Source organism: Sebastes fasciatus, chromosome 17 (genome assembly GCF_043250625.1).
Source record: "Sebastes fasciatus isolate fSebFas1 chromosome 17, fSebFas1.pri, whole genome shotgun sequence".
Taxonomy (NCBI): domain Eukaryota; kingdom Metazoa; phylum Chordata; class Actinopteri; order Perciformes; family Sebastidae; genus Sebastes; species Sebastes fasciatus.
The window spans coordinates 32,666,029-32,684,183 of record NC_133811.1 but is presented as its reverse complement, the minus strand read 5'-3'; the positions used below and the strand labels follow the sequence as shown (position 1 = coordinate 32,684,183).

General features: G+C 40.0%; 2 protein-coding genes and 1 long non-coding RNA gene across 3 annotated transcripts; 1 reads left to right on the top strand and 2 right to left on the bottom strand.

Annotated features, from left to right (window-relative positions):
* Positions 1–912: 912 nt before the first annotated feature.
* LOC141754435 (carboxy-terminal kinesin 2-like) lies at positions 913–2,338 on the bottom strand. Its single transcript, XM_074613477.1, has 4 exons — positions 2,235–2,338; positions 1,949–2,114; positions 1,310–1,477; positions 913–1,060 (listed from the first exon to the last, which is right to left on the bottom strand). The coding sequence occupies exons 1-4, from the start codon at positions 2,300–2,302 to the stop codon at positions 926–928; spliced, it is 537 nt and encodes a 178-aa protein (XP_074469578.1). The 5' UTR covers positions 2,303–2,338; the 3' UTR covers positions 913–925.
* Positions 2,339–4,273: 1,935 nt separating this feature from the next.
* Positions 4,274–6,904, top strand: LOC141754358 (uncharacterized). Its single transcript, XR_012590611.1, has 4 exons — positions 4,274–4,451; positions 4,865–5,134; positions 5,400–5,692; positions 5,819–6,904. It is a non-coding gene; the product is annotated as an uncharacterized LOC141754358 (long non-coding RNA).
* Positions 6,477–12,432, bottom strand: LOC141754357 (death-associated protein kinase 2-like). The gene is made up of 4 exons (XM_074613357.1): positions 12,280–12,432; positions 12,098–12,187; positions 10,853–10,939; positions 6,477–9,177 (listed from the first exon to the last, which is right to left on the bottom strand). Exons 1-4 carry the CDS (start codon positions 12,316–12,318, stop codon positions 9,097–9,099), a joined length of 297 nt encoding a protein of 98 aa, XP_074469458.1. The 5' UTR covers positions 12,319–12,432; the 3' UTR covers positions 6,477–9,096.
* Positions 12,433–18,155: the final 5,723 nt, after the last annotated feature.

Below are 18,155 nucleotides of genomic sequence, written 5' to 3'. Positions count from 1 at the left end.
TGAGAAAAGGACGAGCTTCAATGTGGATCCCACGGGAAGATAAAACACCTAACATGAGAAAAGGACGAGCTTACATGTGGATCCCACGGGAAGATAAAACACCTAACATGAGAAAAGGACGAGCTTACATGTGGATCCCACGGGAAGATAAAACACCTAACATGAGAAAAGGACGAGCTTACATGTGGATCCCACGGGAAGATAAAACACCTAACATGAGAAAAGGACGAGCTTACATGTGGATCCCACGGGAAGATAAAGCGGCGACACGTGTTTAGCTAGTTAGCTTAGCCTCTCAAAACTCACTTTACAAGCAAAAAGCACGACAGAAAATGACTCAGTTCGTCTGTCCTAATGATACTATGAAAGAGTAAACTGCTCTGTGTAATTAAATCAACATTAAAACATTAGAATTCACACTTTACATCGCGCCACTTTAGATACATACCTCTCGCAGTCAGGTTCAGTGCAGACTGACGAGAGAGCGGAGGAGACGCAGTACGTCTGCTAACAACCACCAGAGGGCGCTGTAGCACAAACTAAAACAGTACTCCCAATACCAAGGATAAACTTAGGAACAACACAACAAGTGAGGGATTTTGGTGAAATTAATACATATTGCAATAAAACACATAACATAAGAAATAAAAATTACAAATATTATTTACTGTCACTTCTTCTATCTGTTACACCTATGCAACTCAAATCAGTATGTGGCATCTTCTTTAAGGTGAGTTTGATGTGGTACTGTTGAGAGACATGTTTGTTATGGTAACTGTGACATCCATCCATGAAGATATTGACATTTTTTTCTTTTCTACAATGTAAAAAAATGTCTGATTAGACAGTAAATACATCAGTACTTGCTACCGTGGCCTGCTGGGAAAAAAACTGTTTCCTTAACTACAAACATGCCTTTATTTATTTATTTATAGATGTGGTATACCTCTTCTGTTTTGGCCAGTGTGATCGCCTTGTTGTCGCTGGTCAGGAGCTGAATGTGCTTGCTGAGGCCTCCCTCCACCAGGGGGCGCACTCTGCAAAAGACCCTGATATTGCCCTGCATGAAAAGGGTGGTGGACAAAGTAGTCTCATTAGTCAGAGAGAATAGTAACATTTGTTTGGCTTTGGTGTTTACAACACTACAAAAATAATTGCAAAGAAATTCAAAAAGGAAAAAAAACAAATGTTTTCCTCAGTAGAGTTAGAATAGAACTACGTAGCCCAGCCCATGGATTAGCTACTGAAAGGACTTCGATGGTGCCGTCCACCGGGCTGTGTTGATCTGTTCCACCACATTGTAACTTGCCTTGAGCTCCTGGATGGAATTGTGGAGCTGTCTGCGCTCCATCTCCCCGGCATGCAGCTCATCCTTCTGCTGGACCACAGTGTCCCTGAGAGAGCGGACCTCTTCCTCGGTGTCTCTGAGGGTCACCTGCAGGCGGGACAGAGTTGACTCCTGTACGGCAAGCTTCATCTGCAGAGGAAAGACGGACAGACGAAAAGCATACTGTTAATTCTCATCTTAAATCTGAGCAACATATCTGTTTTTAAAATAATCTTCAAACTTCTATGCACTGATCCGATACCAGAATTTATGAACCCAGAAAAAAAATCAACTTGTTTAACTGGAAATCAATTCTTTGCAGCTCCAAAATAGTAGCCTTCACTGTGCTGTCGCCGTGGATAACTACTGTTTTAGAGCAGCGAAGAAGAAAACTGATTTTTGAAAACATTTTAAGACGCATCACACGAAACGCATGGTCAGTAGTAAACAGCTGTTTAATAATAATAATAATAATAATGCAGATTTTTTAAAAATCGCGCTGGTATCGGATCGGTATCAGCCAATAACGCAAGTTCAGGTATCAGAATCGGTAGTGAGAAAGAAAAAAATGTTATTGGGACATCTCTAGTATTAGCTGCTATCCAGCAGCAGACTTTATACCTTGAGAGTTTGCAGCTCCGTCTCTTGGCTGTCCCGGAGAGTCTCCACGACCTTGTATTTGCCCTCTAAGTTGGAGAGCTCCTTTTCAAGAGTGCTCTTCTCACTAGACACTTTCTCCAACTCATTCCGGACTCCTGACAATGCCTGCAGCTCCTCCTCGTACTCACTAAAAATCACAGAACAGAAAGGTAATTTAATGGTGTCCAAACATTAGTAACACTACAATGTGATGACAGTGAAATCGATTCATTTTATTTTTACAAATGAAATGGTCCTTGTGCTGTACCTGATCTGGCGCCTCTGCCTCTCAAGATTTGTCTCCATTTCAACCACTCTTGTTTTGCTCTGGACCATCGTGTCTCTCAGAACCTCGTTCTTCTGGCTGACAGATCTGGTCTGGTAGTTACGGATCTTACCCTCCATGTCGTTGACCTTGCCCTTCAGGTCACATGCGCACCGCTTGGTGGCCCCGCCCACACCTGTACACAACAGCATCAGCAAAAGGTGTGACGGTTCCATTCAGACCTCAGAGTGTTCTCAAGAAAAAGAAAACAATCTGTGTCTGTGTCAGGACTGGAATAAGCCTGTCCAATCATTTCATTCAGACCTGTCTGCGTGCACTCTCACGTTCATTATGATCATTTTTTGGGGGAGGGGGGCTGTATTTACTGTATTCTGTAAATACAGCCGTTAAACCAAACATGAATTCACTTGATTTGACATAATTTACTAAGGAACAAGGAACCAAGTGGAGTGAATTCCTCACCTGCTTTTGTGCCAGTGGGTGCAACAGTTTCTTTCATGTTGCCTCCCTTTGCTGCAGTTGAAGCTATAGATTGTTTCAGGACACCTGATGGAACAAACAAAAGCAGTGACGAACAATGTAGAAGAAATCATGTCAAAATCATTCATCTGTTACCTTGATAATAATAATAATACTAATAATAATACTAATTAAAGCCGCAAGCGGCATTTCGCGGGTTATAGCCTTTCGCGCTCAAAGCTCCACTAGCACCTAGAGTATGTGCACCAAATTTGATAAAATTCTGTCCACCGGATCTTGCGATATAAGTGTTTGAGAGTTTTGGCGCCCCCTATGGGTCAAGCGGAAAATGCTTTGGTACGCCTATTCCCAAAAAAAGTCAGAGTATAGTATGTCGGAGTTTTTTTTCAGACCTTTCAGACTTTTTTTTCAAACTTTTTTTCAGACTTATTTTCAAACTTTTTTTTCAGACTTTTTTTCAAATTTATTTTTCAAATTTATTTTTCAAACTTTTTTTCCAGACTTTTTTTTCAAATTTATTTTTCAAATTTATTTCAAACTTTTTTTTCAGACTTTTCAAACTTTTTTTTCAGGCTTATTTTCAAACTTTTTTTTCAGACTTCATTTTCAAACTTTTTTTTCAGACTTATTTTCAAATGTATTTTTCAAACTTTTTTTCCAGACTTTTTTTTCAAACTTTTTTTCAAATTTATTTTTTCAAATTTATTTCAGACTTTTTTTTCAAACTTGTTTTCAGACTTTTCAAACTTTTTTTTCAAATTTATTTTTCAAACTTTTTTTTTCAGACTTTATTTTCAAACTTTCTTCAGACTTATTTTCAAACTATTTTTTCATACATTTTTCAAATTTATTTTTCAAACTTTTTTTTCAGACTTTTTTTTCAAACTTGTTTTTCAGACTTATTTTCAAATTTATTTTTCAAACTTCTTTTCTCAGACTTTTTTTTCAGACTTATTTTCAAACTTTTTTTTCTGACATTTTTTCAGACTTTTTTTAAAATTTATTTTTAAAATTTTTTTTCAGACTTTTTTTCAAATGTTTTCAGACTTATTTTCAGATTTATTTTTCAAACTTTTTTTCCAGACTTTTTTTCAAATTTAATTTTAAAATTTATTTCAGACTTTTTTTTCAAACTTTTTTTCAGACTTTTCAAACTTTTTTTTCAAACTTTTTTTTCAGGCTTATTTTCAAACTTTTTTTTCAGACTTATTTTCAAACTTTTTTTTCTGACATTTTTTCAGACTTTTTTTAAAATTTATTTTTAAAAATTTTTTTCAGATTTATTTTTCAAACTTTTTTTCCAGACTTTTTTTCAAATTTAATTTTCAAATTTATTTCAGACTTTATTTTCAAACTTTCTTCAGACTTATTTTAAAACTATTTTTTCAGACTTATTTTCAAATTTATTTTTCAAACTTCTTTTCTCAGACTTTTTTTTCAGACTTATTTTCAAACTTTTTTTTCAGACATTTTTTCAGACTTTTTTTCAAATTTATTTTTCAAACTTTTTTTCAGACATTTTTTCAGACTTTTTTCCAGACTTTTTTTTCACTTTTTTTCAAATTTATTTTTCAAATTTATTTCAGACTTTTTTTTTCAAACTTTTTTTCAGACTTATTTTCAAACTTTTTTTTCAGACTTTTCAAACTTTTTTTTCAGATTTATTTTTCAAACTTTTTTCCAGACTTTTTTTTCAGATTTATTTTCAAACTTTAAAAAGTCATAGTATAGTATGTCGAAAACTTTCATTAAAAAAAATCATAGTATAGTATGTCGGAAAATGTATTGTAAAAAAAGTCATAATATAATATATCGAAAATTTCATGAAAAAAAGTCATAGTATAGTACGTCGTAAAATTTAGAAAAAAAGTCATAGTACAGTATGTCGGAAAAATGTATTAAAAAAATCATAGTATAGTATGTCAAAAAATGTATTGTAAAAAAAATCAAAGTATAGCATGTCGAATAATTTCATGAAAAAAAATCATAGTATAGTATGTCGGAAATTTTTTTCAGACCTTTCAAACTTTTTTTTCAAACTTTTTTTCCAGACTTTTTTTTAAATTTATTTTTCAAATTTATTTCACTTTTTTTTCTGACTTTTCAAACTTTTTTTTAAACTTTGTTTTCAGACTTATTTTCAAACTTTTTTTTCAGACTTATTTTCAAACTTTTTTTCAGACTTTTTTTCAAATTTATTTTTCAAACTTTTAGTATTTCGAATAATTTCATGAAAAAAAGTCAAAGTATAGAAGGTCGAAAATGTATTGTAAAAAAAGTCATAGTATAGTATGTTGAAAAATGTCATGAAAAAAAGTCATAGTACAGTATGTCAAAAAATTAAATGAAAAAAGTCATAGTATAGTATGTCGAAAAATTTCATGAAATAAAGTCATAGTATAGTATGTCGAAAAATTTCATGAAATAAAGTCATAGTATAGTATGTCGAAAAATGTATTGTAAAAAAAGTCAAAGTATAGTTTGTCGAAAAATTTCATGAAAAAAAGGTATAGTATAGTATTTCGAATAATTTCGTGAAAAAAAGTCATAGTATAGTATTTCGAGTAATTTCATGACAAAAAGTCAAAGTATAGAAGGTCGAAAAATGTATTGTAAAAAAAGTCAAAGTATAGTATGTTGAAAAATTTCATGAAAAAAAAAGTATAGCATGTCGAAGAATTTCATGAAAAAAAGTCATAGTATAGTATTTCGAAAAATTGATTGTAAAAAAAGTCATAGTATAGTATGTAGAATAAATTTCGTGAAAAAAGTCAGTGTAGTATGGAATGTCGAAAAATGACTTTTTTTCCCTAAAATGTTTCGACATACATTACACATACTATATATAGCATGACTTTTTTCTTGATACAACCCAATGACTTCTTTTTCAACATTTTATTCTTTGACTTTATTATACTTTTTCTCTGACATGCTGTGTATTAACTTGTGTTAAATATCTGGTTGAAATACTGGAGGTTGTGGGTTTGATCCTGATGTGACACAGTCTGTTTTCAGGTCTAACTTCTAACGACAAAGTGTAATTTACGAAGAGAACAGACATCTGTGTATCTGGTGGAATAGCTCAGTCTGTAAATATCTGGTTGGAATACTGGAGGTTGTGGGTTTGATCCTTATGTGACACAGTCTGTTTTCAGGTCTAACTTCTAATGACCAAGTCAAATATACCAAGAGAACAGTTCTCAGTGTGTGTGGTGGCTTAGCTCCTAAGTTCCCGGTTCTGGCTGCGGCAGAGCGGGGTTCCATCGATGCCCGATGCCCGGTGCCCGGTGCCCGACAGTGGAGAGAGACCAGCGTCTCCTTCCAGGGTTTACCAGAGATAAAACTGGGGGGGTTATGCAACAGGAAAACAGAAATTGTACTTCTACTGAATTGTATGATGTCTTTATTTGTCTTTCTAATATATCCTCTGTGTGCTGCTAGAACCCAAACCCTTTATTTATTTTTCTAATATATTCACCTGTATGTGCTGGTAGAGGATCCCTTCAACATCTCCTCAGCAGCACTAAAGCTTTGGCCGATGGACGTTACCTACTCACGAACAGGTGTATAAACAGTCACCACATTCAGTCCAGCAAACGCCACCCCAGGAAGAAAACCATCCCGTTCCTCAAGGCTGGAGAGAACCCTGACCCTAAACATGACTGACTTTTTTTCATTAAATTTTCGACAGAGGAAAGAGGAGGAAAGAGTTCCCCTGTACGGGTGTTCGTAAGCAAGCATGAATTATTCTTCTATTCAAAAACGTCCTTTATTATAACCATCACATTTAACCAGTTCAGTTCTTTAATATGTAAATTATTTCTTTATATATTTATACTCAAATATAGCATATACATTACAGTCATCAAAGTCACTCAGTCTTAGATTCACTGCTGTGTGCTTTGTCAAATGAATCGACTGAAGAGAATGAAGCAATTGACGAACAAATACACATCATTCCAACAAACACACCCGTGCACACATGACTGAGAAGGAAACTTCAAAATCATCCTGTTATGAGTGATGACAATAAAACTGATAATAGGTGGAGGTGAAGGTGGTGAGGTTGTTTACAACACATTAAAATGATGCATCATAGAAACGTTATATAATACATGAGAATACAAAAGACATGCAGACATATTGTTGTTGCAGTTCTACACCACTGATTTAAATATAGCATCTTGTGAAAAGTGACATACACACAACTTAAATTAATACTCACTGGCAGTGTCATAGCGCCCCCAAATGTCCTCCCAGCTAGGTGCTGATGGTGTGAAGATCAGTGGATTTGAGTTAAACCGTATCACACGGTCTTCATGAGGATCAGCGTCAAGCTCTTCAACTCTTCAGTAAACATGGATGAGACGTCCTCGAGGATCTCAATTCAGCAAATTTGGTGATTTTGAAGTGATATTGGATACCACAACTAAATCATGGACTTGTTACTGAATACCCTTAAAGACCCACTTAACAATGAATGGCTTTAGCTGAGCTTCAGTACACTGTGACATCACTGTGACATCACTGTTGGTTACAGGTGTAACAGAGCTCATCGGAGGTGAAACACACCTGAAACGTAGAACCAGAGAGGACAGTAAAACTCTACTTTCCAGTCTGGTGTTAAGTTACCCTTTAGGTAATTAGGAGTGTACTCACCAAAGTAATTCATGAGATCTGGGAACACAGTGACAACACTAAAAATACCAACGGGGCCAGAAACATGAGCAGTCTGACGATCAGACGCCCGTTAGCCACCAATCACTGCAATTCCTCCCTCACCAGCATGAGTAGAGTGGGTCAAAGCTGAAGCAGGAGGTGGGTTTGTGATGCTGTTGATGACAGGTTCCAACCAACCGACAGCCAACCAACAACCAAACAACAAGCAACCAACCAACAGCCAACCAACAACCAAACAACAACCAAACAACAACCAACAACCAAACAACAAGCAACCAACCAACCAAACAACAACCAAACAACAACCGACCAACAACCAAACAAACAACAACCAAACAAACAACAACCGACCAACAACCAAACAACAACCAACCAACCAACCAACAAACAACCAAACAACAACCAACCCACAGCCAACCAAACAACATACAACCTACAACCAACCAACCAACCAACAACCGACCAACCAACCAACCAACCAACAGCCAACCAACAACCGAACAACAACCGACCAACAACCAACCAACCAACCAACAACCAAACAACAAACAAACAACAACCAAACAAACAACAACCAAACAACAACCAACAACCGACCAACCCACAGCCAACCAAACAACATACAACCTACAACCAACCGACCAACAACCGACCAACCACCCAACCAACCAACAGCCAACCAACAACCGAACAACAACCGACCAACAACCAACCAACCAACCAACCAACAGCCAATCAACCAAACAACCAACCAACCAACCAACAACCAACCAACAGCCAACCAACCAAACAACCAACCAACCAACCAACCAACCAACAGCCAAACAACCAAACAACCAACCAACCCCTTTATTTAGAGGCCAAAGTGAAAGTAAACAGACCTGATGTCTGTAAACTGTGATTGATGTTTACAACAGACGTTTTACTGTCCACCTTCTTTTCCTCTATAGGTTTGTCTAACCTGGAGGTTTGTTTCCAACCCGTCAGCTCATCTGACTGCTCGTGTTTCTTGACCCATATAACTTATTTAGCGATGACACTATGTTCCCACATCTCTGTAATTCACTCGGTGAGTACAATGTTATCATAATTGATTGAAATGATGAATGACTGGAGCTGTGAAAATAAACCGTAAGTAGTAATAAATCATAGTTGTCTTTTTAGCTGAACTTTAGAGGAACAGTTGTGTGTCATATTTTCACTGTTCCTTGTGTTTATATATAGTTTACTAGTATTAGCCATCACAGGACAACGTTTCAGACTCCCTCCCTTTCAAAGAGACTTTAAATCTCAATGGAACAACAAAGGTTACATAAAAAAATAAAGCATGTATTTGTATTTGGCTGATGATGAAAATCGTATCATTCATGTAGTCATGAGGTCATGGAAGACTTGGACATAAAATGTGTTAACCAAAGCTTTTCTCTGTGCAGAGAGTTTCCCCGAAACAGTAACCACCCAAATACATCGTCAGCTTCACAACAAGCATCATTAAAGGCATGTTTCCTCAGCGACGATGTCAGCCCACGTCTCCAATGAAGATCTTTCATAAAGAAATGCTCCTCAGATGAGGCAGTGCTCACGTATTCAACATTCCCATCCCAAGCACTTCAGACATGTCCCTCCAGTGGTCCTCCCTTCCTGCTGAGACATCCTGGACTCTTCCTCCGTCCTCCGCTCAGCTCTATGAACTGCTGCTGAGTCGTCGGCGCAGCAGAGAGGCCGGCTTGCTCTCCATGTCCTCTACGTCGCTTTCACATTGTCTCTGGAAGAAAAGGATCAGTACAGGTGGATTTAAATCTGAGGAACACTCCTGGGTCAAACATGCATTAGCACACCTGTATGTTGTACAGCTCACAGCGGGTATATCAGGGCTGTTGAAGTTAACGCAATAATAACACTCACTCGTTTTAACGCCAGTAACTTCTTTAACGCATTAACACAACGTGCTGTGGAGGTGATGTAGCAGAGGAGGTTAAATAACGCTCCAAACTTGTGCTAAATCTTGGCGAGGAAAAACTGGTCCATTTTCAAAGGGTACCTTGACCTCTGACCTCCAGATGTGTGAATGTGTGAAGGTTTTAGTCCAAAAATCTAAAATATCCAAAAAATGTCAAAAAAGTCTGAAAAATGTCAAAAACATTTACTAAAAACGTCTGAAAAAAAAAAAAAAAAAAAGGATCAGTGAATGTAAATGGGTTCTATGGGTACCCACGAGTCTCCCCTTTACAGATATGCCCACTTTATGATAACCACATGCAGTTTGGGGCAAGTCATAATCTCTCTCTCTCTCTTTGTGACTGCCAATCGTCTGCATCGATGCATGTCATGTAATGCAGCTAGATATGTAATGCCCACTAGGAAACAGGGAGAGAGAGCATAGCCATGTGTCGTCTCTCTGCAGAGACACACTGAACACTGATACTGTATGTGATGAATGAAGGTGGAGGTGAAGTTCAGCACTACGCCTCTAGAGGTCACACTGTGCTGGAGGGCTGAGACCATCTATGGAAGACACAACTTCCTTCCTCCACAACTGCTCCTCTTAAAGAGCATGGTGATTGTGAAGGTGAAGGTGAAGGTGATGGTGAATGTGATGGTGAAGGTGATGGTGATGGTGAATGTGATGGTGATGGTGAAGGTGAAGGTGATGGTGAAGGTGAATGTGATGGTGAAGGTGATGGTGAAGGTGATGGTGAAGGTGAAGGTGATGGTGAATGTGATGGTGAAGGTGATGGTGAAGGTGAAGGTGATGGTGATGGTGAATGTGATGGTGATGGTGAAGGTGAAGGTGATGGTGAAGGTGAATGTGATGGTGAAGGTGATGGTGAAGGTGATGGTGATGGTGAAGGTGAAGGTGAAGGTGATGGTGAAGGTGAATGTGATGGTGAAGGTGAAGGTGAATGTGATGGTGATGGTGAATGTGATGGTGAATGTGAAGGTGAAGGTGATGGTGAAGGTGAAGGTGATGGTGATGGTGAAGGTGAATGTGATGGTGAAGGTGAAGGTGAAGGTGATGGTGAATGTGATGGTGAAGGTGAATGTGATGGTGAAGGTGAATGTGATGGTGATGGTGAAGGTGAATGTGATGGTGAAGGTGAAGGTGAAGGTGATGGTGAAGGTGAAGGTGATGGTGATGGTGAAGGTGAATGTGATGGTGAAGGTGAAGGTGAAGGTGATGGTGAATGTGATGGTGAAGGTGAATGTGATGGTGAAGGTGAATGTGATGGTGATGGTGAAGGTGAATGTGATGGTGAAGGTGAAGGTGAAGGTGAAGGTGAAGGTGAATGTGATGGTGATGGTGAAGGTGAAGGTGAAGGTGAAGGTGATGGTGAAGGTGAATGTGAAGGTGATGGTGAAGGTGCAAAGTTCTGTTCTGGATTCTAACCGTATGGAGTGTTAGTGTTAGTGTCAGGTTCAGGCTGGGGAAGTGGTCTCACCTCTAGAGTTTCTGGATCGGAGCTGCCCTTACACAGCAGCTTCAACTGGTTCAGTCGGTTACACATCCACACCATGTTATAGGACATCTGGGGGGGGGGAGAGAATGTTTTACAGTGTTCAGCAAAACCAGAATATCTGACTGTTCTTAAGGATAAATAGTTGGACGGGGCAGAACTAGAGCAACTCTGTCTCAGTACTATCTGATCATTTATTCTGTGAACAGGTAATAACAACAGATAGCCAGACCCAGTGTGGGTAACATTAGCACCTAGGACACCTGGTCTCAATGTGAAACAGATAGCTAGACCCAGTGTGGGTAACATTAGCACCTAGGACACCTGGTCTCAATGTGAAACAGATAGCTAGACCCAGTGTGGGTAACATTAGCACCTAGGACACCTGGTCTCAATGTAAAATGGCTCACCAGTGTCAGAAAAACACACAAGGACAGTTTTCAGCTAAATCAGCTGGTGTTGCGTGAGAAGATTTAAATAACGAAGGTCTCCATGCTGTGATATTACACACAGGTATGGAGAGATGTGAGTGTGTCTGTTGGTCCGAGCAGGAGGAAACACGAGTGAAAATAACTGACTGAAACGGTGGAGGCTGCTTCTGCCCGTTTATTTTTGAACATGTTTTTCCTTCCTTGTCATACGCCCCTCCAGGTTTTGCTTTTTGGAACTGATTTAGAGATAACTGCAGGTAACGCAGGTTATAATATTATTACTCCAGTTCTATAAGCACCGGTGGAGCCCTCTACTGGACTCTATGGGTAATGCTCCCCTCCAATCACGAGCATGCATTTGCCCACTGAAAATGTGCATAAGCGTAGCCGGCCAATCAGGACGTGCCTATCTGAATACGTGCGGAGCCCTCAGTATATAAGGCAGCATGTCTACCATCCCACAGCCTCTACAGCCTCTACAGCCTCTACAGTGGGGGAGTGACAGGGCCCCTTGGTAGAGGGCTCCGCCTGTGCTTATAAAACCAGATTCTAGCCCTCTGCTAGACTCTATGGGTACGGTGGGTGGCGCCCGATGAATGCACGCCCTGCCGCGACACAACATCGACCAAGTACTGCTCGACCAAGTACACAGTCAACTGACTGTGACTGAAGTCAGTGTAACACCGGCAGACGGTAAGGTATGACATAATGTTTGTCACTACTCACAAGGCTCATTTATTAATAAGGTAAATTGTATTATTTAACCCAGCAGGCAGTTTAAATATTGATCCAGACTCACCTTCCATTTCCTTCTGGCGTTGAACTTCTTAAAGTTCTTCATATTTATTGAGGATTGATTCCTATTGGCTGCCTGCATGCGTGTGATGGGCTGAAACACACATTATTATATCATCATTATGAGTACCATTCAGTAACATGACGCAGTCAGTAGCTGAAGCAGGTTAGAAGACTCGTAGTAACCTTAATCCATGGATGAAGCAGACACTCCTCCGCTGTCATTCTATCACTGCAACACACATCAACACGGTAGTCATGACGACAGATCAGGAGAGAAGGAAAATCAGTAACATCAGTAACATGTAATGATTGTTGTTAGGAAGTTAAACAGGTCATAATTCTCTCTCTAATATCTATTTTATATTGATGTGAAATCATCTCCTTCTAACATCTGGATTTATTCAAGTTTCTCACCAAAAACTACATTTTACCAGATTACATTTGAACACATCATGATAACGTTGTAATTTACCTTCACCCAATAGTCATTTTTCCTGAGCCGACTTTAAACGCCTCATAACAATAATAGTCCATGAGCCACTTTGGAGGGACCAAGTCTTATGGTGATTTTTTTAAAGGTCTATGTCCCTAGTGTTGGGAAATGCATGATAGCATTGCAGCAATGGTAGCTTTCTATGTGCTATCACTCCTTTTTTCATCCCTCCATCATTCAAATTTTCCCATCTTTTTTCGTCATTTTACACATAGATCCAGTATAAAAGAGGGAAACCAACACACAATGTCATGAAGTCATATATCATTGTAAAGCTTACACTATAATCTGTCCATCGGTCACATTGTCATGACACTGAGGTCAAGAGAATTTGACCTTTGACCTCTAATGCTGTAATAGGGCAAATTCTGAATGCCACTGCAAATGCCCTTATAACTAACTTCATATTGATCTGATGTGCACATGGATAGTTCCAGCATAAAGAGTACAAAAAGAGCTTTAAAATGATATATTACATGAATAACAACAATAACAACATTTCTTATCAGAATAAACGTAACTTTGTGCAGTTTGTATCTGATAGAATGTTCAGAACATTGCATTGGATTCTGTTATAGGGGCAGTTTGGAAATGGCTTTCTTAGCAGCAGAAACACAAAATAATACAAAAACTCTAAAAACTTTCCTAAGAAAGGTATTCTCTACCAGGTTTATCAATTATTTTATGTGTTCCCACTCTTACCCCGTTGTCAATATAAACATGTTACAACTGATGAGGCCCTGATTCAGTAGCAATGGGTTATAATCCAGGTGATATGTGAGAATGATGTTCACTTTTTCACAACCACATGAAACTTGGTACACTTGAACAGTTTGGGGCCCTGAACATTTTCAGATATGGAACCATCGCAAAAACACCTCGTGGCAGCCATGGCGGCCATTTTACTTTCCACCATAACCAAATTATGTATTTTGCATCATATCTCCTGAACCCAACATGATAACACAGAAAAGGTGATTTCTACCCCTATGTTTTGATGGCCAACATTTACAGTGACACCATACACAATATCATAAACTGTTCAGGTGAATAGTTAATGGTGAATTCAGTGATTTTGTATGAAGCAGATCACAGTATCTGAGAACCTAGGCTAGACTTAACTACTACAACTTAACTAGACTATAATATCATGTCTGTTATGTGCATGTATGTTGTTTAGAGTTTGAAAAGCTTAATCCTTTTTTTCATTAACCCTGACAATACAGTGACTGTAAAGAGGAGAGCAATATTCAATACGACCGTAACAAGTTAAAGCTTTAAATTAATGTGTCAAACACAAAGATGAAAGATACATCCTGCAGATGCGCTGGGACGCATAAGCAGTGATGGAACCTGGGGTCATTGGGTGTTTTGGGTCTTTCAACATCAGACACTCTCACCCAGGCGACCCAGCCAGGGTTGATCAGACCCCAGTTTGCATCCCAGCAGCAGTCGCCCACGTATCTAGCCTCTTGATCCAAAGCCAGTCTAGAGGCTTTCTCTGCAGTTTCCGTAAAGGATCTGACGGCCTTTCTCTATGGCCTCCCCGGTGATGCCCATTGCCCAGTGCCCAAATACTTTGCAGAGTGAATGCCCTGAAAATCCTTGGCAGCCCACCTCCACAGGCTCACAGCGAGTTCGTCAGCCTTGCCTTCTACACTCTTCCACAAGTTCCTGTTACTTGGTCTCGCTTCCTCTCATTGGGCTCATCAATACGCTCTTCCCGAGGCACTGTGAGTTCCAGCATGATCAGTTGCTTGGTAGACTCTGAAATGAGGATCATGTCTGGTTGAAGCCGTGTTGATGTTATCCAGGCTGGGAACTTCAGAAGCTTGCCCAAGTCCACTTCCAGTTGCCAGTCAGTGGCAGTGGTGAGGAGACCAGACTTTGCTCTTGGTTGTAGGTGGGGCTTTTCTCCGGCTCTGAGGAACGTGATGGTCTTTGCCTGGTGTTGATGGCTGTGGCTACACTCTCATTGACTGTGTTAAGCACTTGGTCATGGCGGCAGCGATAGCGTTACGGTTTGCTGGACTTGGTAGAACATCGTCAACAGCCTGGATTAAGAACCTGATTTGGTGGAAGTCTGCTTGCCAGATATTTGACAAGGTGATCTTTCGTGGCAGTGCACTTTCCCATCTAGTCCATGCTCCTTGCAGTCCCATCCCTACCATACTGCTGACTCTTTGCCCTGGACATTGTCGACCCTGGTCACCGGGAAGAAGCCTATGTCTGCACACCCCATTGCTACGGACCCCACCTTGGCCTCAGCCATGACTCAGCCACCTCCAGTGCTTTGTCGACGCTCCTGCCTGTTCAGAATTGGATGCCGGCAGATGCCTCTTTTGGATCCCAGGACTCTCCGTACTAGAGAGCTTCCCCTGTCAGTGACACCATGAAATCTTCAGCGAGGCCACTGTTGGGGAGCTGCAGGATGTTGCTGGTGTCATACAAGGCAGCACTGCTCATATTGCAGGGTAGGCCTAGCCATCTTCGCAAGTAGCTGCTGATCTTCCTCTCCAGGGACTTGACTGTCGTTATGGGCACTGCATACACCAGCAGAAGCCACAAGATCCGGTGCTGGTGTGTCTAGGCCTCAAAACTCCCTGGCAGGCCTTTTTCGTCCACCTTTGGGAGCCAGGCCTTGAGCTCTTTACTGGCGCCCTTTATGGTGGCTGTAAAATTGAGAAAACATGAGGTAGTACCATATAGGTTGCCCTATATGTTAGAAATATTTCTGCGTGCTGGTGCCCCGATACCACTTATTTTCGAGTACAAGTACAAGTACTTACATCTGGGTACTCGCCAATACTGAGTACCGATACGAGTACTTCTCTGTGCCAATAGACCCTCGTTAACAGCCAGCTGGAGGGTGTAAGTGACACACGGCAGGCCGGGGAGTCCTGCATCACTCATGGCCTTTATCATGTTTTTGGCATTGTCCCGGAGCACACCGTGAACAGAACTTTCTGGAATGCCCCACATTTGTAGCATATCATCAAGTGCACCTGCTATGGTTTGGCCAGTGTGCAAACCCCCAAAACTACTTTGCTTGTAGAACGACTCTCTGCAGAGGAAAATCCTCATCAATCCACTGCGCAGTTAAACTGATGAGAGACATTGGGCTGACACTGCTAGTCTAGATATATGTCGTGAAACTGAAGGCCGAAATGTCCTGCAACAGACAGTTGATTTGCTTTTTCACAAAGTCATGCAGATTTGGTAATGCGGTTTCTGTGATGTGGCGACGGCTGGGAATCTCATACTTCGGCTCCAGTACACTGACAAGATGGCAAAATCCCGTATTATCAACAACTGACAGCGACTGGTCATCAAGAGCAATGTACTGAATAAGAGCTTCTGTTAATTTTACCGCCCGTGGGTTTTCTTCGGACATTTTCGCTCGCTTCTCCAGCGTTTTCTGCAAAGTTGGTTGTTGCTGTTTCCAACTGCTAGCATTAGCAAACTCCTTGAACGCTGCATTGTGTTGGTTCTTAAGATGTTTTATCAAATTGCTTGTGCTAAATGCGCTGCTTTTCACTCCTCCTCTTGACAGTTTAGCAGAGCATAGTTTGCAGACTACTCACTACAGGCTTTTTTCTTCATCGTTTACCGTAAAATATCTCCAAACTGCTGACATGGCTGCTCCCCCACCTAACGTTACCTTCTCATCTGACAAGAGATAAACGTCACGCTGCCGTAAAGTGGTATCGGTGCCGTTGTATCGGAACTGTTTTGCTAGTACGAGTACATGAGCACACTATCGGACCCGATACCTGATACTGGTATTGGTATCGGTGCATCCCTAAATATTATTGCTCTACCGTTAATATTGAAAATGAGAACAGAAGCAGGTCGTTTAACCATTGTTCATTCGACCTGAAGAGAAGTTGGCTGCACTTTATTTTTTGTTAAATATTGTTACTACTATTATTACCTGTAGTGACTTCAGGAAACAAACTAAAAGCTGCTGAGAGACTGAGGTTGGGCCCGGTTTGCTTGTCCGATATGCTACCAAAGTAAGTCACTGAGATCCGAAAATACGTTGAACAAAATTAAAATGATCAACTTATTATAACATGCACAAAATCCTGATAACAGCGATCAAAAGAAAATAGCGGTCATCAAAAAATACGGCGACCCACTCACCCTCTCTTCCCTCGGGTGAACAACTGATTATATTAACTATGTGTGCCACCCATATCCATGTGACCCAAATCTCCCAAATACTCAAAATAACATAATAAATAAATGACAATATCACAAACACTAGAAAATACCAATACCAAAAAATATAAACCATCATAACCCAAATTAACATTACTGCAAACATTATTTCTTTCTAAAATCATTCATGGCATACCTTTTGCTTTGAAAATGAGAACGGAAGCAGCAGGTTAAACCACTGTTCATTTAACTTGAATAGAAGTTGGTTTACTTTAGTTTTTGTTAAATATTGCACTGCCTTGTATCTTGAGAACTGAAGCAGCGGGTTCTGAAGTTGCACTTTTTATTATTTTCAAATAAAAGGTGTAATGTCAGCTGGGATCAGCTCCAGCCCCCCCCCCGCGCGACCCCTAACGCTCACGACGGATGGATGGATGAATCGTATCGTATCGCTCTAGATGAGCCAACTATCGTCCTTGAATTGTATCGGAACCACGGAAAGTGATACGTATAGTATCGTTGTAAAATGTATCGTTATACCCCTAATGAGCAGGTATGTATATGAAGTTCTTACCAGTCCCAAATGTTACCCACAGTTCCTCAGTGTCCAGCTATGACACATGTGGCTGCAAGAAAAGCTAGGGCATTGCAAATGCAAAAAAGCCACCTTTAAGTGCACAGCTCTGTGTCAATGTGGAGGAGACTGTGAAGGAGACAGTGAAGAATAGGTTCTACAACAAATGCAACAGCAAATGTGTTTCTAAAATATATTTTTTTTAAGTAAAGGGCAGGGACTCTTTGTCCAAGACTGGAGTGTGACAGCCCCCAATAAGAGCATTCATGGACGACCTGGCTGTCACTACAACATCTATCCTGGTCAGCAGGTGGATACTCCAAGGCAATAGAGAAGCTCATAAATATTTGTGTTTCATAAATTCTTTTTAAGCTAAGTTGTTAAGGTCATATTGAATATTGTTAAACTCTTCACAGTCACTGTATTGTCAGGGTTAATGAAAACAAGGATTAAGCTTTTCAAACTCTAAACAACATACATGCACATAACAGACATGATATTATAGTCTAGTTAAGTTGTAGTAGTTAAGTCTAGCCTAGGTTCTCAGATACTGTGATCTGCTTCATACAAAATCACTGAATTCACCATTAACTATTCACCTGAACAGTTTATGATATTGTGTATGGTGTCACTGTAAATGTTGGCCATCAAAACATAGGGGTAGAAATCACCTTTTCTGTGTTATCATGTTGGGTTCAGGAGATATGATGCAAAATACATAATTTGGTTATGGTGGAAAGTAAAATGGCCGCCATGGCTGCCACGAGGTGTTTTTGCGATGGTTCCATATCTGAAAATGTTCAGGGCCCCAAACTGTTCAAGTGTACC

Excerpts from the sequence above, each read along its gene's own strand:
- LOC141754435 (XM_074613477.1), bottom strand. The coding sequence starts at position 2,302 with ATGGTCCAGAGCAAAACAAGAGTGGTTGAAATGGAGACAAATCTTGAG. Across the intron at positions 2,115-2,234 it reads AGGCAGAGGCGCCAGATCAG|TGAGTACGAGGAGGAGCTGC; the intron begins GTACAGCACAAG and ends TGTGATTTTTAG. Across the intron at positions 1,478-1,948 it reads CGGAGCTGCAAACTCTCAAG|ATGAAGCTTGCCGTACAGGA; the intron begins GTATAAAGTCTG and ends TTTCCTCTGCAG.
- LOC141754357 (XM_074613357.1), bottom strand. The coding sequence starts at position 12,318 with ATGACAGCGGAGGAGTGTCTGCTTCATCCATGGATTAAG. Across the intron at positions 12,188-12,279 it reads TGCTTCATCCATGGATTAAG|CCCATCACACGCATGCAGGC; the intron begins GTTACTACGAGT and ends TGTGTGTTTCAG. Across the intron at positions 10,940-12,097 it reads ACGCCAGAAGGAAATGGAAG|ATGTCCTATAACATGGTGTG; the intron begins GTGAGTCTGGAT and ends CCCCCCCCCCAG.